This window comes from Melanerpes formicivorus, unplaced genomic scaffold, assembly GCF_026170545.1.
Source record: "Melanerpes formicivorus ecotype bairdi unplaced genomic scaffold, bMelFor1.0.p_v2 SCAF_80, whole genome shotgun sequence".
Classification (NCBI taxonomy): Eukaryota; Metazoa; Chordata; class Aves; order Piciformes; family Picidae; genus Melanerpes; species Melanerpes formicivorus.
In genome coordinates this window covers 797,971-815,000 of record NW_027142432.1, presented here as the reverse complement: position 1 = coordinate 815,000, position 17,030 = coordinate 797,971, and the positions used below count along the sequence as shown (strand labels likewise).

Below are 17,030 nucleotides of genomic sequence, written 5' to 3'. Positions count from 1 at the left end.
CACGGGGCTCGGCGTGCGGGCAACACGCCGGAGGAGCAAACGGGGCGCCCTCCAGAGATGGGGGGGGGGGGGCAAGCTGCACCGGGCCGCACCGGCTCGCAGGGCACCTCTGCCTCCCCGAAATGTGGGCTTGCATTTTCCCTCAAGCTGCACCGAGTTACATCTCCATCACGGGGCGCCCCTCTGGAGCCAGGAGGAAGCCGTGCTGGGGCACCGGCTTGCCCTCCTCCCCCCATGCCGGGCTCCATAGCATACGAGTGGCCAGTCACCGCCGCTGGCTTTTCCCTTAGATGCTGTGCCCCCGCGGGCTGCGGCTTTGGCCATGGGGGGGAACCCCCGTGAAGAGGGTCCAGTGCTGGGAACTCTCTCTGCCCCTTACCGGGCTCTCTCTCGCCGTGCCTGGACGGGCTTGCTTTCCATTCTTGGTGGGACCGACGCCGGCACCACGTCTCCCCGGCTTTCTCTGCCCCCGTGCCCCAGCGGGCAAACTTCGCTTCGGGGGTTCCACACTTCGGCAGTGGCCGGCGCCAGCCACTCGTCAACTTTGTTTCTTTTCCCCTCTTTCGTTGCCGAGCCCGGGCTGGGCTCCGGCTCACGGACGAGCGAAACCCATCCAACACCGCTGAGGGTGCGCCAGCGGCCGCTCCAAACCGCCGCACCTTTGCTCGGCCCCGCAGGTCCCCTCTCTGACCCGGGGGAAAGCCACCGAGAAGCCAGACGGACCCCTGCCCAGCCGCCTGGCGGGTGGCTTGGAGCAGCCGCTCGGCAGCGCTGCCCTGGGAGTGCTCGGCGTCACTCGTTCCCTCATGTACGGAACTGGAGGGCCGTCAGCTCCGCGAGCGCACAACCAGCCGACCTCCGCCCAGCGGCAGGTCGCAGAAATCACGCCGGCTTGTACGATGACGTAGGCGGAGGCAGAGCGCAACAGCGACCCCTTGGCGACAAGCGCGATCTCCGCGGAGAGCACGTCTACTCGCCGAGGGAGAGCACGTCTACTCGCCGAGGGAGAGCACGTCCACTCACCGAGGGAGAGCACGTCTACTCGCCGAGGGAGAGCACGTCTACCTGCCGGCTGAGGGAGAGCACATCTACTCGCCGAGGGAGAGCACGTCTACTCGCCGAGGGAGAGCACGTCTACCTCCCGGCTGAGGGAGAGCCCGGGGTGGGGGGGGGGGGCAAAGACAGGCAGCAGCAGCTTTGGTGAACTTCACCCGGGAGGCGACCGGACCCGCACTGGGTCCCAGCGCCTCGGGCTCTGGGGACAGTATGGATCCGCCGACTCGTTCGCTGGCGGTGGGGGAAGGCAGTGGAGGGGGTGCGGGGAGAAGCGGCAGCGGAGGCGGAGGGGGTGGGGGCTCGAAGTCAGCTGGCAGCCGCTTCTGTGAACGTCACCAGGCCGGTGACCGCGGCCGTTCCGGGGCCGTCCCGGGAAGCCGGCGACCGGCACGGGGTCCCGGCCGCGGCCGGACCCGCACTGGGTCCCACCGCCTCGGGCTCTCGGGACGGTATGGATCCGCCTACTCGTTCGCCGGCGGTGGGGCGAGGCAGTGGAGGCGGTGCGGGGAGAAGCGTCACCGGAGGCGGCGGGCGGGGGGGACGATAGTGGCAGGGGGCGGGGGGTGCTCGAAGGCAGCCGGCAGCCGGTTCGGTGAACATTCGCCGGGGCGGGGGGGCGACCTGTCCGTGCCAGGGGCAGCCCCGGGAAGCCGGCAGCCAGCACGGGGGTCCCAGCAGCACCTGTTCCCTGCCCTGGGACTTGCCGTGCCCGGCGGCCGGTTGCCGGGTGGGGGGAGCGATGAGAGGCGGGGCGCAGCGGCCGGGGCAGCGCCGGGCGGCAGCGGGGGGCGGGGCGGGTGGGGTAGGCGTCGAGCGGCAAGCCCTCGGCTGCAGCGAATGTTCGGCGGTGCGGGGCGGGGGGGGACGGGACGACACGTTGGGGGCGCCGAGTCCGAGCCACCCCCGGCCCCAGGGGCGGCCGGAGGGGGAGGCCGGTGCCTGGCCCTGGGAGCTGCTGGGCGCCAGATGGCCGAGGGATCCCAAGGTGCCCAAGCTGCCAGAGCACTCAGGTCTTGCCCCAGCACAGAGGCTCAGTGAGAGAGGGTGGAAGGGAAGAAAGAGCAGCTGAGGACAGCTGAAGCTCTGGGGCTCCCTGTCGCTGCTGCTGTGCTGGGACTCTGCCCCTCCACCTCTGCACACAGGCACTGCCCTGAAGCTCCACAGAAGCCTTAGAGGAGGGAACTCAGAGAAACAACTTCCTGCAGGGTCCTTTATTGTGTTGAACACACAGGGAGCACAGCTCCTCATGTCTGCAGCCTCTGGGTCACAGCAGACAGGCCAAGACTGAATCAGATATGGTCTTGAATGATGATATTTCTGTGGTGTGGTTGGCTGAGATTACCCTCAGCTAACTGGGGTAAATTACCGAAAAAAACCAACAACCCAAACCCAACAACCTCAGAAGTTGGAAGCAAAATGAAAGTTCTATTTACAAAGGGTGAGCAAAACTCCAGAAGTATAAAATGCCATGAAGATGTACAAAATCTTTTGACAGAGATTTACAATTCAAAGCAATACAAGTACCCCCTTGAATTGTTCCAAACCCCCCTGCGTGGCCCAGAGGGGCTGCTCACAAACTCCTTCACCCCTTTCCCTTCCCTCTATCTTTGCAGACAAAATGAACCAGCAGAAGGTCAGGAAAGAGACAAGGCAGCAGTGCACAGCAGAGACACAGAGCAAAGAAGTGAACGTGAGAGTGAAGAGTCTGTGCAGCAACCAATGGAATGAACAGAGACACAGCTGTTAGTATTCTGCTGTGGCAAATCCCCAACTACATTTACCTGTCACTCAAAGATCTCCAGAAAGTTTCTGCTCTGGCTTTGCAATTAGAAACTAGGCTAAAGTGCCAGCTCCAAACCATGACACAAGGGAACCACATTCTTACAAGGGAAATACCAGCAGCAGCCAGAGCTCAAGCAGCCAGGCTGGGCCTGCACTGAGTGGCATCAGAACTGCTCTGCAGGAGAAGACAAAGAGTTTATTGCTTCTGAAAGCATCCAGGGATCAGTTTGCTCAGGGCAGCCTTAAGCTCCTGGTTCCTCAGGCTGTAGATGAGAGGGTTGACTGCTGGAGGCACCACTGAGTACAAAACTGACACCACCAGATCCAAGGATGGGGAAGAGATGGAAGAGGGCTTCAAGTAGGCAAAGGTGCCAGGGCCAAGAAAAAGTGAGACCACAGCTAGGTGAGGGAGGCAGGTGGCAAAGGCTTTGTGGCGTCCCTGCTGAGAGGGGATCCTCAGCACTGCCCTGAAGATCTGCACATAGGACACCACAATGAACACAAAACAGACAAAGAATAAATAGGCACTGGCTACAAGAAGCCAAAGTTCCCTGAGGTAGGATGTGGAACAGGAGAGCTTGAGGATCTGGGGGATTTCACAGAAGAACTGCTCCACAGCATTTCCCTGGCAGAGGGGCAGGGAAAATGTATTGGCTGTGTGAAGCAGAGCATTGAGAGACCCACAGGCCCAGGCAGCTGCTGTGAGGCAGACACAAACTCTGCTGCCCAGGAGGGTCTCATAGTGCAGGGGTCTGCAGATGGCAACGTAGCGATCATAGGACATGGTGGTGAGGAGAAAATACTCTGCTGAAATGAAAAAGAAAAACATAAATAGCTGAGCAGCACATCCTGCATAGGAGATGTCCCTGGTGTCCCTCAGGGAATTGGCCATGGACATGGGCACAGTGGTGGAGATGCAGCCCAGGTCAGTGAGGGCGAGGTTGAGGAGGAAGAAGTACATGGGGGTGTGGAGGTGGTGGTCCCAGGCTATGGTGGTGATGATGAGGCCATTGCCCAGCAGGGCAGCCAGGTAGATGGCCAGGAAGAGGCAGAAGTGCAGGAGCTGCAGCTGCCTTGTGCCTGGGAATGGCAGGAGGAGGAAGTGGGTGATGGAGCTGCTGTTGGGCATTTGTGCCCTTTGTGCACAGTGCAGTAGCCAAAAGGCAAAGGCAGTCACAAGTCAATGGAGCACAACCAAAGCCATTTCTCAGCCCCTGATCCAGAGACTTAAGTTTTCTTTTGGAGGACACCTCCCTCCAGCTCTGTTGCTGGACTCTTTTGTGCTGACTGAGCATGCAAGGAAGAGCAGAGACTCTGCCTGCTTCCTGCTGCTGAGTCAGTCCTGCTCTGCAGCAGGGGAGTGGTGGAGGCAGCAGCAAGGTCTGGTGTCCACTTTCAGAGGAAAGAGTCCCAAAGCAGAAAGGCTTCTCAGCATCTCCCAGTGCTAAGGAGAGAGGGTAGAAAAAGGCAGTTCCTGAATGTTTTAGGCTTTTGTACTCCAGCTGTCCACATCTCACCCCCAGAGTGGTCATGGCTGTCACAAGTTCTCACACACAGCATTTCTGCTGCCCTCAGGGGGAACAGAGAGAGCAGAACCCTGCAAGACAAGCGGCTGCCTGTGGCTCAGAGCAGAGTGAGGGGAGCTGCTCTGGCCATGCTGCCACTTCCCCACTTCTCTGGGCTTGTGCCCTGCTGAGCTGGAGGAGATCACACTCCCATGTCCCCCTGAAAAGCCACCAGACCCTGCTGAGAGAAGACGAATTCCCCCACAGACCACTCAGTGTCTCAGCCTCTCTCAAGGTCTCAGCACCACACTTCCAGCCCAGCACACTCAGGGCTCATTGCAACATCCAATGGCATTTCCTCTCCTGTTGCAGCTCTGCCTCTGCTGGAGCTCTGGCTGCAGAGGAGATGCTTCACACCTTGAGCCCACGACCCTGAGGGCAGAGGCTTTTCTGGCGGGAAGAAGAGGCCAAGGTCTGTGCTCTGAGGAAGGGTCTGGCCTGGAGGGGATCAGATGGAGATGTCTGAATGCTCCCTCCCACAACATTGCTGGGTTCAGTTTCCTTCCCTGATCAGATCCCTGCTGCCTGGAGGTTCTCACCCTGGCAGGAGTGTGCTGGGTGATGGACTTGCCCTGGTCACAGAGCCCATCCCAGCCCCTGTGCACTCACCTACAGAAACCTGCCTGTTTGCAGGGCACTGGCTGGGAGCATCCTGATGAGTGCAGCCAGGGTGCTGCTGGTGCTGTCCACAGGCAGAGGCTGAAGGCTCTTTAAGAGGCTCCCAGCAGACCTCCTGACCACTCCAAGAAGCACTTCCCCACTTTCATGGACTTTTTCCAACTTGAATGGTCCTTTGTTACTTCTCTTTCTTTCCCCACTTTCCCTTGTCCTCAGAAAAGGAAACTGCAAACACAGACTCAGGAACTATTCTCTCTTTAGAGCACACTCTACTTGGACCTTGTCCTTGAAACATCTCTTTGGAAGTTCCCTGGTGCTGAGCTGCATCTGTGAGCAGCCCTGACCCACACAGCAGCCTCTCCAGAGCAGAAGGACCCTGCCCCACCCTGCCCTGCTCTGCACTGCCAGGAGTGGCTCCTGCCACACACAGCTTCTCCCCACAGCCAGCAACAGCTGTGGCTGTGCCAGATTTAGGAGATGCTGCCTGGAACTGCACCTGAACCACCCTGCACCCACAGCCTCACCATGTCAGTGACTGCAGTGACTTCTCCTCCAGTGAGCTCTCAGCATCCTCCCAGTCCTGACCACCTTGAATCACTCTCTGCCATCTTCATCTCCCTGAGATCCTCTGGCAGTGTCCTCAGCCCTGCTGTGCTGTGCAGAGGAGCTGCTCCTGGCCAGAGCTGTCTCTCTGCAGTGATGCCTGCTTCCCAGCAGCACCTTCCAGCCCAGGAGCCTGCCCTGGCTCAGCAGCTCAGGACCAGCCCAAGGCATTTAAAGGAGCCCTCTGCTGGCTTTGGTGCCGAGTCCATGAACCTCAGGGACTGAGAGGAAGCTGATGAAACCTCTCCACAAGTCAAAGTCAGATTCAAACTCTGAAGTTTCTTCTACTCTTAATGGGTCCCAGTGAAGCATACTGGGAAAGGGTCCCCAGGGTCTGGTTAGAGCAGAAGGAGACAGTGGATGCAAGGGAAGCATCACTGGAGGCACTGAAGCATCACCAGGCTGTGGTGAGAGCAGAGAACTGAGGCAGTGTTAACAGGCCAGGACAAGCAGCTCAAGGTGGCTCTGCTGCTGAGGAAACCTGGAGGGGTTTCATTGATCCAAAGGGCCAAGCCCTGACCCCCAGCCCCTGGCAAGTCAGATCCTGTCCCTCACCTATGGCTCTGGGCTCTGCTGGGTGCAGTGGGGAGTGAGGATGAGCAGCAACCAGGGTAGGACCTTGTCAGGTTTTGCTGTGGTTTGCTTGCAAAGAGACAACTCCTGCTGAAAAAGGAATTAAATGTACCTTTAAAAATAATTTTTATCAGATGCTTTGTGCAATAAAAACCTCTCCAATCAGCTGCAGAAACCATGGCAATAATTAGAGGTTCAGCAGTATTTAATGAGCCTCATGGAGTATTTGGGGCTGATTACATCATCCTCAGGTACTGCCAGGAGACTCTGCCAAGGTACTGTCAAGAAGCCTCTCAAGAAGTCCAAGTCAGAAGAAAACTCCAAAGTACCTTGAAGCACTGATTGGCCTCACTGAGGCTTGTTACTGACAAAGGCTCCCCAGGGACTCGTTAGAGCAGCTTGTTAGAGGCCAGGATTGCAGGGAGACAAAGGCAAAGTACAGGGGAGGAAAAATTGCCTTTGTTCTAGGAAGCAGAAAGGCCAAGCCCTGACCACTGCCCTTGGACTAGAAAAACCTCAAAGCCTCAAAGCAAAGTTTCTCCTCACAGGCCTTGGTGGCAGAGGCAACTGCCAGAGCCAAGGGGACAAAGGTCTTGGTCCTGTTGGGCCTCTCAGCCTTGCCAGAGCCCTTGGCCATCCTTACTGCAGCCTCTCCTACACTGTCCCATGCCTTCAACTCTTTCCTTCAATAGCTGGGATGAATGCACAAACAGATTTCAGAGGACAAATTAAGTCTACACAGCCTCTGAAGTGCAAACCCCTCCAAGAACAGCCCTAGCAGAGTGAACAGAAGATGAAGTTTCAGCAAGTGAGGCATATGTAAGATGCCATCTACCAGCACAGGGACAATAAACTACTGGCTAAAAACAGCAAATAGAATCACTAACAGTCTTAGAAATTGGTAGAAGTGTCACAGACTCACAGAAACATTCAGGTTGCAAAAGACTCTCAGGATCACCAAGTCCCATCCAGAACCCTACTCTGCAAGGGTCACTCATGAATCGAATCTCCAAGCACCACATCCAAACCACCTTTAAATACATCCAGGACTGGGGACTCCATCACCTCCCTGGGTAGCACATTCCAGTCCCTGACCACTCTTCCAGTGACAAAAACTGTTTCATACTGTCCAGTCCAAGACTCCCCTGTTGCAGCTTGAAGCTGTTCCCTCTTGTTCTGTTGCTGATTGCCTGTGAGAACAGACCAACATCAGCGTCTCTCCACAATGTCCTTTCAGGCACCTGTAGAGAGCCACGAGGTCTTCCCTCAGCCTCCATCAGTCACTCTTCATCAGAATTTATTCTCCAGGCCCTTCCCCAGCTTCCCTGCCCTCCTCTGCACTGGCTCCAGCATCTCCACATCTCTCTTGTATTGTGGTGCCCAAAACTGGACACAACACTCGAGCTGTGGCCTTACCAGAGCGGAGTACCAGGGGACAATCAGAATACAGTAGATCACATTACTCCTGAGATTCCAGTCACAGCCTTAGACTACTATCCAGCAAGGATGTTTTAAACCAGGATGACACAGGGGTATCAGGCAATACCTAACAGCCAATATATATCTGCACATTGCCACAGCAACCCCATGCAGTGCCAGAGGCTGGGGTCTGAGTGGCTGGAGAGCGGCCAGGCAGAGAGGGACCTGGGGGTACTCGGGTACTGCTTCTCAGTCTCTGAGGTTCATGGACTTGGCACCAAAGCCACCAGAGGGCTCCTTTAAATGGCTTGGGCTGGTCCTCTGCTGCTGAGCCAGGCCAGGCTCTTGGGCTGGAGGGAGCTGCTGGCAAGAAGGCAGCGCTGCAGGAGACAGCTCTGGCCAGGAGCAGCTCCTCTGCACAGCACAGCAGGGCTGAGGACACTGCCAGAGGATCTCAGGAAGATGAGGAAGGCAGAGAGAGCTTCAAGTCTGCCTGGACTGGGAGGGTGTCTGAGAGCTCACTGGAGGAGAAGTCACTGCAGTCACTGACACAGTGAGGCCAATCAGCCTTAGACTACTGCAAGAAGGGGGCCGCTTTAACGACCAATTTGATCAGCGGATCCCACTTTATTGAGCATCAGACACATCTTATATACAGTTTGCTATAATTATGCCCACTTGGCAACATACTATTGGTTGCTCTCTAAAAGGTTACATCATTGTTTTCACAACTCTGTGGAATTCTTCCATCCGGCCTAATTGCTCTCTTTCCCAGATCTCGCCTCCTCCTTATCTTGCTTGCCTCCCATCTCAGGGGCAGCTGGACTTCAGCATACCAAGCAATCAGCACTTTCTCACATCTCCTACTCTGCTACTATATTATCAACAAAGAATTCTTCAAGGCCTGAATTGCACAGGTGTTCCTGGGACCCATGTCCCCTCTTGTCCGACAACAATTCCCCCATTTTTCTTTTGTGCAAGTAAGGCCTTGGAAGTTATTCTTTGGACACTTTGCATAACAAGCTTAACAATAATCAAAATGAGTACAATAATATCTAAGAACCTTAAAACTTACTACTATAATTAACAAACATATTAACATTAAGTCTGGGTATCCCTATCAGACATGTCTGAAAAAGTTCAATCAATTCATTATTACCTGTTATGTTGCATCTTTATTTTCTCTAGGATGGTCAAAAATCATAATTTGTTTAATGGTAGCAAGATTTCTTTAATCTGTAAAGGTAGATCTGGCCAGGCTCTAGCTTCACAGACAGAAAACTTGCAGGCAAGCAGCAAGAGCAAAAGAGCTTCATTGCTTTGCCCAATATAAAATTACCCATAATAATGTGTTTTTGGTCATCCTAGTAATACTGATCTCTTATTGGTACCAACTTCACCCAAAAAGCAACCTTACAATAGTTTTCTTCATCTTATATAGTTTCATCATCTATATAAGCAAACTTATGCTAAATAGAAGGGAGGCATATGATAGTCTTAGAATAGGTGGTCAAATCCCTTCTCCCTACATTCAGTGTGGTAAGGGTCAGAGCATCCACTTTCACACATGCTCAATTGTGCAGGCTTCTTATCTGAAGAAAACAAATTCCCAGTTCTGAATGTTTATCTTTAAGACAGCTCCTTCTCAGCCGTGGTGTCTCCAATTAACCAGACAGTGTCCTTGCAAGTCTGCAAGAGAGGTTTCTTTCTCTTTACCCTCTAAACATGCCTCACAAGATCCTGACCCTTAATCCCAGTGCACTCTAAGTCTTACAATTTTGACACAAATCACCAGTATATTCATCACAATTCCCCCCCCTTTTTTTTTTTTTTGTCACCATTGATTTGTGTTAAAATTTCCAGATATTTCAGAACCTTCTTAATTGGATCATAATTAAGTTCATCTGTTCTGATCACATTCTGATCATAATTCTCTACTTGTAACTCATTGACATGAGCAATCTTACTTAAAGGTCTTAGTATTTTGTAACAACAATTGCAGAGTATTATGCATAGCAATATTACAATTGTTCCAACAATATTACAAACAAATGTTTAAGCCAATTTAGATTTGGTAACCAGAAAGTTAATTTATCCCATATTTCTTTAAATCCACAAGAAGTATCATCTAAAGAAATCTGATGTAATATCTGATTGTGGTTTACAATTGCCTGTAAATCTGTTTTCACTCGTTTATCTAGATTAACATAACTACAACAACTTACATTTATGACTACACATACACCCCCTTCCTTAACATATAAAAAATCCAAAGCTAATCTATTCTGAGTAGACATTTTCGAGAGACTATTGATTTCAATTTGCTGCACTTTTATTGCATCTATGCTTGCATTTACTATGATTTCAACTGTAGCAGAAAAATTTACCATTGCTTTTTCAAGTTCAAGTCTTTTCTCTCCGGTCTGATCAAGATTCCACACATGGGAACATGGTTTTTGATTTCGATTGGACTACTTATGTACAAATAGGGTTAGGATCAAAATTAGGCTCCACCAAGTATATGTGAACTCTGCCTCCTCGGCCTGCTGGGGTGCAACCAGCAGCCGGGTGTATTTTCTTCTCGGCAGCAGTTACATTCTTCAGGAGCCCTACAGATTTTTTAACTCCTTAACCCACTTCAAAATTCCATTTGGAGTCTCTTCTCTACTTCCTTGGTTAGTTTGTTTACCATTTCCCATTGTGCTTTTGTTATTTCAATTCTTCTTCCTTCAAAATCTTATGTCTCTTACTTTTCCTTTTACTAATTCTTTTAATTATTCCTGATATTTCCCAACTAAAATTTCTCTAGTCTTTATTTCCCACTTATGCCAATCCCTTTCAATAATTTTCCATGGGGATTTAAATCCTTTTCCTCACCACAAAATAGGTTTTCTGTATTTACCAGCCCAAACTGCCTATTTTCAAATTCATCATTCAGGACAAAATATTTTTTTGATTGATGCTTTTGACCCCAGATTATCATAATAGTTATTGTGATCGATGTTCGACTTCATGGGAAATGCTGTTTCCTCTCAGTCTTGGTTCTTCTGCACATTAGTGAAGGAATAGTTGTTAAAATTAATACCTATTTGCTACAAACCTTAACTTATGCTAATACCAAAAAATCCTTAAGACCTTAAAAAACTATGTTAAAATTAATCCATCAAATCAGTGTCTAAAAAGAAATAAAATTGTTACATTAACTAAAAAACACTTTCCAAAACTAAAACCTGTTTATACATTCCTTAACTATATTACATGGAGCTCCTTTGAAATGCCTAGGCAGACAACTAAGAAGGTTCGAACCAAAAGAAAATCTTACAATTTGAACTCTTAACTAAGTGCATACACCTTACTGCAATTACTATGTACTAAGTACTTATAAATACCAAATGCTTACTTATTCATTATGCTTATTAGAAAAACTTAACAAAACTCTAAATAACAAATCTCTGAAAGACGTTGCAATCAAAAATGACAAAATGAGTACTGTTGCTTTAAATCAAAACAGAGTAGAATAGAATAAACCTTTATTAGAATAAACCAAACCAGGTTGGAAGAGACCTTCAAGATCATCGTGTCCAACCCATCAACCAATCCAACCCACCCAAACAGCTAACCCATGGCACCAAGCACCCCATCAAGTCTCCTTCTGAACACCCTCAACGACGGCGACTCCACCACCTCCCCGGGCAACCCATTCCATAGCGCAATCACTCTTTCTGTATAGAACTTCTTCCTAACATCCAACCTGAACCTCCCCTGGCGCAGCCTGAGAGTGTGTCCTCTTGTTCTGGTACTGGGTGCCTGGGAGAAGAGACCATCATCAGCCTGTCTACAACCTCCCTTCAGGTAGTTGTAGAGAGTGATAAGGTCACCCCTGAGTCTCCTCTTCTCCAGGCTAAGCAACCCCAGCTCCCTCAGCCTCTCCTCATAGGGCTTGTGTTCCAAACCCCTCACCAACTTCGTTGCCCTTCTCTGGACTCGTTCCAGCAAGTCAACCTCCTTCCTAAACTGAGGGGCCCAGAACTGGACACAGGACTCAAGGTGTGGCCTAACCAGTGCAGTGTATAAGCCCTCCCAGTTCAGACTGGGCTCATCAGGACACCAGAGCCTCTCCTCAGCCCTGGCCTAAGCCCCAGCCCTCAAAGGCATCTCAGAACCCTCAGCCCTCCCATGGACACTCCAGCCCCAAACATCCTTCCTGTGCTCTGACCCATCTTTTATATCCGCTCCTACCCTTGAGTGACTCTGCTTGGCCCCTGGCTCAGGGTAGGGCCTGGCAGCTCACAGAGCAAGCTCATGGCCTTGGAAAAGGAGCAGGAGGTGGCCTGTGGCTGAGCAGCTGATGGACACCAGGAGCAGATGGGTGGCAATGACATGGTCAGTTCAACTGTGCCTGAGGATCTCCTGCACAGCAGCAGCCACAAGGCTGGGCAGGGGCTGGGAGGTCACTGATGGCTCAGCAGCTGAGAGGGCAGCAGCAGGGAGAGGGCAGGAAAGGGACTGGGAGGTCACTTCTTGCTGCAGCATCTGAGAGGGCAGCCCCTGGCTCCTGGCTGGCCTCTGTGCTTTTGGCCTCCCAGCTGCCAGAGTCCCTAGCAGGCCAACAGAAGGCATGTGGTGGGCAAGGGACTTGTGTGATTCTCTGTCCCTAAGCAGCTGGTGGCCACTGCAGGAAGAGCCTTGGAGGTGGGTTGTCACCTCCCTGCCACCTGAGGGCCTGAGGGGACAGCAGCAGGGACAGGGCTTGGCTGTGGCTGCTGGAGAAGCTGAGAGGCAGCAGCAAGGACCTGCCTTGGAAGGCCCTGGAGAAGATTCTTGTGCCTGTGAGCTGCCAGGCCACAAGCAGGCTGAGGCCTTGGGCCAGCATTGGGACATCAGGGATGGCTGAGAAGCTCCTAGGGCAGGAGGAGCCACATGGTCAGGAGGTGAGTGTGAGGTCACTGCAAACTCCAATCCCTTTGTGCCATTGGCCAGCAGCAGGCCCAGGGCTGGGCTGCGGACTGTGCCATCCTTTGTGCCTGCCAAGCAGAAAGGCAGCAGCAGGGAGGTGCCTTGACTGTTGCTTTGCAGCTGGAGGCTCTGCTCAGTGCCCAGGCAGAAAAGCCTCTGGCAGAGACCATTCCCAATGGCCTGAGCTGAAGCAGAGACTGAGCAGAGTGTAGAAGGCCAAGTGCAGCTGGGCTGTGGTAGGAGGAGTGTGGCCACCATGACACAGAGGTTGTCCTCCCCATGCACTCAGCACTGCTGTGACCACATCTGCAATATTGGGGTCTGGCTGGGGAGTTCCTTAGTCTGGAGGAATGGAGAGGTACTGGAGAACCTCCCTAGGAGATCTGCCTGGATGGAGTTTGGAGTCTCTACAGAGAACCTGAAGCTGCCAAGCATCTTTAGCCTGGTGAAGTGAAGGCTCAGGGGTGATGTGCACCTGCTTGAAGGGGGGTGTCAGGTGATGGAGCTTTTCTTGCTTGTGGACACAGAAGGAAACCTTCAGAAGGTGCAACTTAAAGGCTCAGACTGGAGGCCAGGACAAAGAAATGTCACTCAAAATGTAGAGCTGTGGTGCAAGAGGTGATCCAGAAGGAGTCTGCACAGCCCATGTCTGCCTTTGTGTGTCAAGGAACAGGCAGGAAGAGTGGAGAGCCCTGAGTGAAGGGGTGGAAATGTCAGGGGGAGAGCTGGATGGGGAAGCCAGATGGATGTCAACAGCCTGAAGGGAAAGAGCTTCATGCATTGGACAGGGTAGCACAGCCTGCAGGAGGGATGGCCAAGGGCTCTGGCAGGGATGAAAGGCTCAACAGGGACAAGGTCTTGATCCTCTTCCTTCTGGCAGCAGCTTCTGCCACCATGGCTGCTGAGAGGAAGTTTTAGTTGGAGGCTCTCAGGATCTGCCTTTGCAAGGCCTGAGGGTCAGAGCTTGGCCTTTCTCTTTCAGAAACCAAGGCCAGGGTTTGTTCAGATGCACTTTGCCTTTGTCTGCCTTCAATCATGGCCTTCATTGAGCTTCTCTAACCACCCCTGGGAGGCTTTGTTGCTAACGACCCTCAGTGAGGCCAATTAATACTTGAAGGAATTTTTGTTATGCTTCTGACTTCTTGAGCAGATTCCTTCAGTCTCCTCTCAGTGTGTGAGGCTCAGGCAATGATCCCCAAGTGCCCTAAGAGCTATTTGTGTCTTTGTGGTTTTCTTCAAGGTTTCAAAGTGCTCCTCACAAAGCTCCTTTATTATTTATTTCATATCAAAGGTAGAATATTCTGTTAGCTTTCAGTTCAGAGCAGAGATGATAATTCACCAAGTGACACTGACCCAGGCTGTCTCACCAGGATATCTGCACCTGCAGGGAAATCTGTCCTTCAAGTCTGACACTGAATGGACAACTTTGCTCCTCACCCTCCCCAGCCTCCCCATTGCTGTCCCTGCCCAATCCTAATCCCATCCAAGGCTTCCCAGGCATAGAAGCCTCTGGGTTTTGCCAATATCATGAGCACAATGCCAAAGGACAGAGGCTTCACTGGTACAGGTTGTGCTATCAATATCTGTGGTAGGGATTTACTCCTCTGTCCATCAGGTCCATGGGCAGTAGCCATGGGACTAAATGATTGAATTTTGGGGCTTCCATATATTCCTCATCAGCTGCTGACAGTAAAAACTGCTTCTGCCAACTGTGAGCCCAGCTGTGCCTTGAGCTATCAGCATGTCTTTTACTAAGACCATTGGTCTGTTCAGCTACACCATTAGCCTGAGGATAATATGGGGTAGGGAACACTCCTTTAATTCATTCTCCTTGCACCCAGTCTTGCATTGTGCTCACTGTGAAGTGTGATCCATTGTCACTTTGGACACACTCAGGCACAGGTAGAATGCTGAACCATTTCTCCAGAGCTTCAATCCTTTGAGCTCCTGTGGCAGTACTGAGAGCTGTGGCCATGGTTCATCCTGAAACCACTTCTGCTCCTACCAGGATATAACTTTTCCCAGGAGAGGTCTTCAAAGGGCCAACATAATCAATTTGCCAGGGGCTCCACAGAGTCTTGTTGTGTCTGATCTGTTGGGCAGAGGCTTGGTTTGGGTGGTTGACCTTAAGCCTTACCCAACATCATGGACAAGCTGTAAGAATTGTTTCAAATGTTTCAAATCAACCACCCTTGAGGCTGACACTCAGAATAGAGGTTGGCCTTCCCTGGGTGGCCTCTTCTGATGTGCACCCATTCAGCAAATCCTGCTCAATCTTCCTCTTCATTGTTCACCACAGGAATTCTTGCTGTGTGATCTGTCTGCTGCTTCCATTTTGCAGCAGCTCTTCCCTTCTGTGCATGGCCTTTGACCCATCCTACCTGTGAACATCTTGAGTGACCTATTTCTCAGAACCATTGCCAGTCTCCAACTCTCCAGATTGATTAGATTCCCCCTGACACATCCATTCAGTGGCATCTTTGTAGGCTGCACAGGAATCAGTGTGAAGATCAGTGGCACCATTCTCTGCTGCCAGCATGAGTGCAGGGCAATTCTCCTTCCTGTGCACCACCTTCCTCTGTCACAGTCTTCCCAGTACCAACCTCCAGCACTGCAGCTTTCTGTTGCCATTTGCATCTCGTGCAGTGGGTGGATGCAGCTGTGAACCACACTCCTCCTGCATTTGAGTCTGTGGTCAGCTCAGCTGCTGCCTTAGTTGGAAACAGTTCATAGGGCAGACCTAACAGTGCTGTGTCTGCAGTCCCAGACTGTGGTAGGTTGGGAACTTCTGCTGGAGACTTTCTCATTTTCCAGTGACTGTCCAGTGAGCAGCATTCAAGCCCAGAAAGACAAGACAAAAAGAAGACATCAGGAATCTGATCAAGATCCATTCCTGGCCAGCCCTGCAGCTTGCTTCTCATCAGGGGGTCGTTGTCTTCCTTCACCAGGCATGGGTGCAGGGCTCCTTGGCAGGGAAGTGTATCCCTCCCTCCCCACCCAGCCCTCCCCCACTGTGTGGGAGTCTCCTCAGGGTCTGAATTGAAACTGACACACCTCCCATTACAGACTGAATGCTTTTATCACCTCCCAGTACAGGCTGGATCCTAGGTTGCACTCCCAGTACAGCCTGGGCCCCTCCCATCCTCTCTGCTTGAATGCAGTGGAGCAGAGCCAATCCCTCACCTCACTGCTTACAGCTCAGCCCCTCCCAAACCCATTCCTGACCCTGACTCTGCCCCCATTGCTCATCCTGCCTCTAGCCTTTACCCTTGGCATTGACCATTGGGTGTTAACCCCAGGCCTCAACCCAGCCACAACCTAAACTCTGCCTCTCAGAACTGACCCTCACCTGAGCCTGTCCCAGAACACTCAGCAGGACATCTGAGGGAAGGAGGCTTCTTAACTTTCTCACTAACTGTTAGAAACTCTCCCACTGGTTCAGAGCTTAGCTTTCTGACATCAAGAAAGTAAACCTGGAGCTTGGGAGAGCAAATGGAGCTAGAGCAGCAGATGGCAGCTCTAGACAGAGAGAGAAATAAGGCTGAGTCTGGAAAGCAGGCTGGGTTCTCACACCCCTGGGCCTCACTAACAAGAGAAGGACAGTTCTGTGGGATTGGCAGAGGACCAACAGGAAAAATACAAGACAGAAGACATGGTGACTGCAATGCTGTTAAAAGGACAGGAGGTGGCAGCAAAGACCAAGACATGGAAGGACTTTATCAAGTTTTTCTTCTTCTAATGCCTGTGTGTTACTGAGTCCTAGATGAGGACCATGGTTAACCTTTTCAGCACAGCTACATTTTGGAGCCATCATTCCATGTCCATGCAGGCTATTGAAGGATACTGCTGAATGGCTATGGGAGGCACTGAGTTTGATTTCCTCACTTCAGTTTCAAGACCCTCCCAGGACCCCTCAAGGACACCTCCCTGAAGTGGGCACATGGCTTCATCCCTGGCCCTGGGAAGAAATAGCCCCAAAAGTGGCCTTTTGGGAAAGAAATGTCAAAGAAAAAGCAGCAAGAGATAATACGCTATTAGGGTTGGAGTTTCCATTGTAATTAGGCATTATCCTTGGGATGAGGCTTTTCTTTTACCTCTAGGAATGCCAAAGTGTTGAGGAACAAACAACCAAATCCCAGCCCAGCTGCAGTGGTGGCAGTGGCTGTGCTGACTCAGCACTGTCATTACTCTCCTCAGCACTGGCTGGTGCTGGGAAGGGCAGGGGCACATTTGCTTCTGAGGAAAGAAGGTGTAAAAGAGGAGGTTGCAGTTCAGTCTGCTGGAAAAGGCTCCCCCAGGGGGGTCACGTTTGGCCTGGCAGTGCCGGGGTCGGTGTATTGCTGTGTCCCCTGGGGCACGCTGGTCAGCGGCATGGGGGTGAATATGCCAGGTGAGGGAGGAGCTGCAGATGAAGGCCTTGCTGCATCCTGTGCAGGGGAAGGGCTGACACCGGTGTGT

At 51.9% G+C, this 17,030-nt stretch overlaps 3 protein-coding genes across 3 annotated transcripts in view; 1 reads left to right on the top strand and 2 right to left on the bottom strand.

The window, feature by feature from the left end:
• Nucleotides 1-17,030, top strand: part of LOC137454324 (zinc finger protein ZFP2-like) — a 394,553-nt gene that overhangs the window by 269,513 nt on the left and 108,010 nt on the right. The window lies entirely within an intron of this gene.
• LOC137454423 (zinc finger protein 850-like) overlaps nt 1-17,030 on the bottom strand; it is a 349,726-nt gene that overhangs the window by 278,834 nt on the left and 53,862 nt on the right. The window lies entirely within an intron of this gene.
• On the bottom strand, nt 1,208-3,967 carry LOC137454394 (olfactory receptor 14A16-like). The gene is made up of 2 exons (XM_068164437.1): nt 3,050-3,967; nt 1,208-1,474 (listed from the first exon to the last, which is right to left on the bottom strand). Exons 1-2 carry the CDS (start codon nt 3,965-3,967, stop codon nt 1,208-1,210), a joined length of 1,185 nt encoding a protein of 394 aa, XP_068020538.1.

What these genes read in the sequence shown, in the direction of transcription:
- LOC137454394 (XM_068164437.1), bottom strand. Translation starts at nt 3,967, where the DNA reads ATGCCCAACAGCAGCTCCATCACCCACTTCCTCCTCCTGCCATTCCCA. An exon ending in GCAAACTGATCCCTGGATGC is followed by an intron (nt 1,475 to 3,049) that starts TTTCAGAAGCAA and finishes GGTGGGACCCAG; the next exon opens with TGCGGGTCCGGCCGCGGCCG.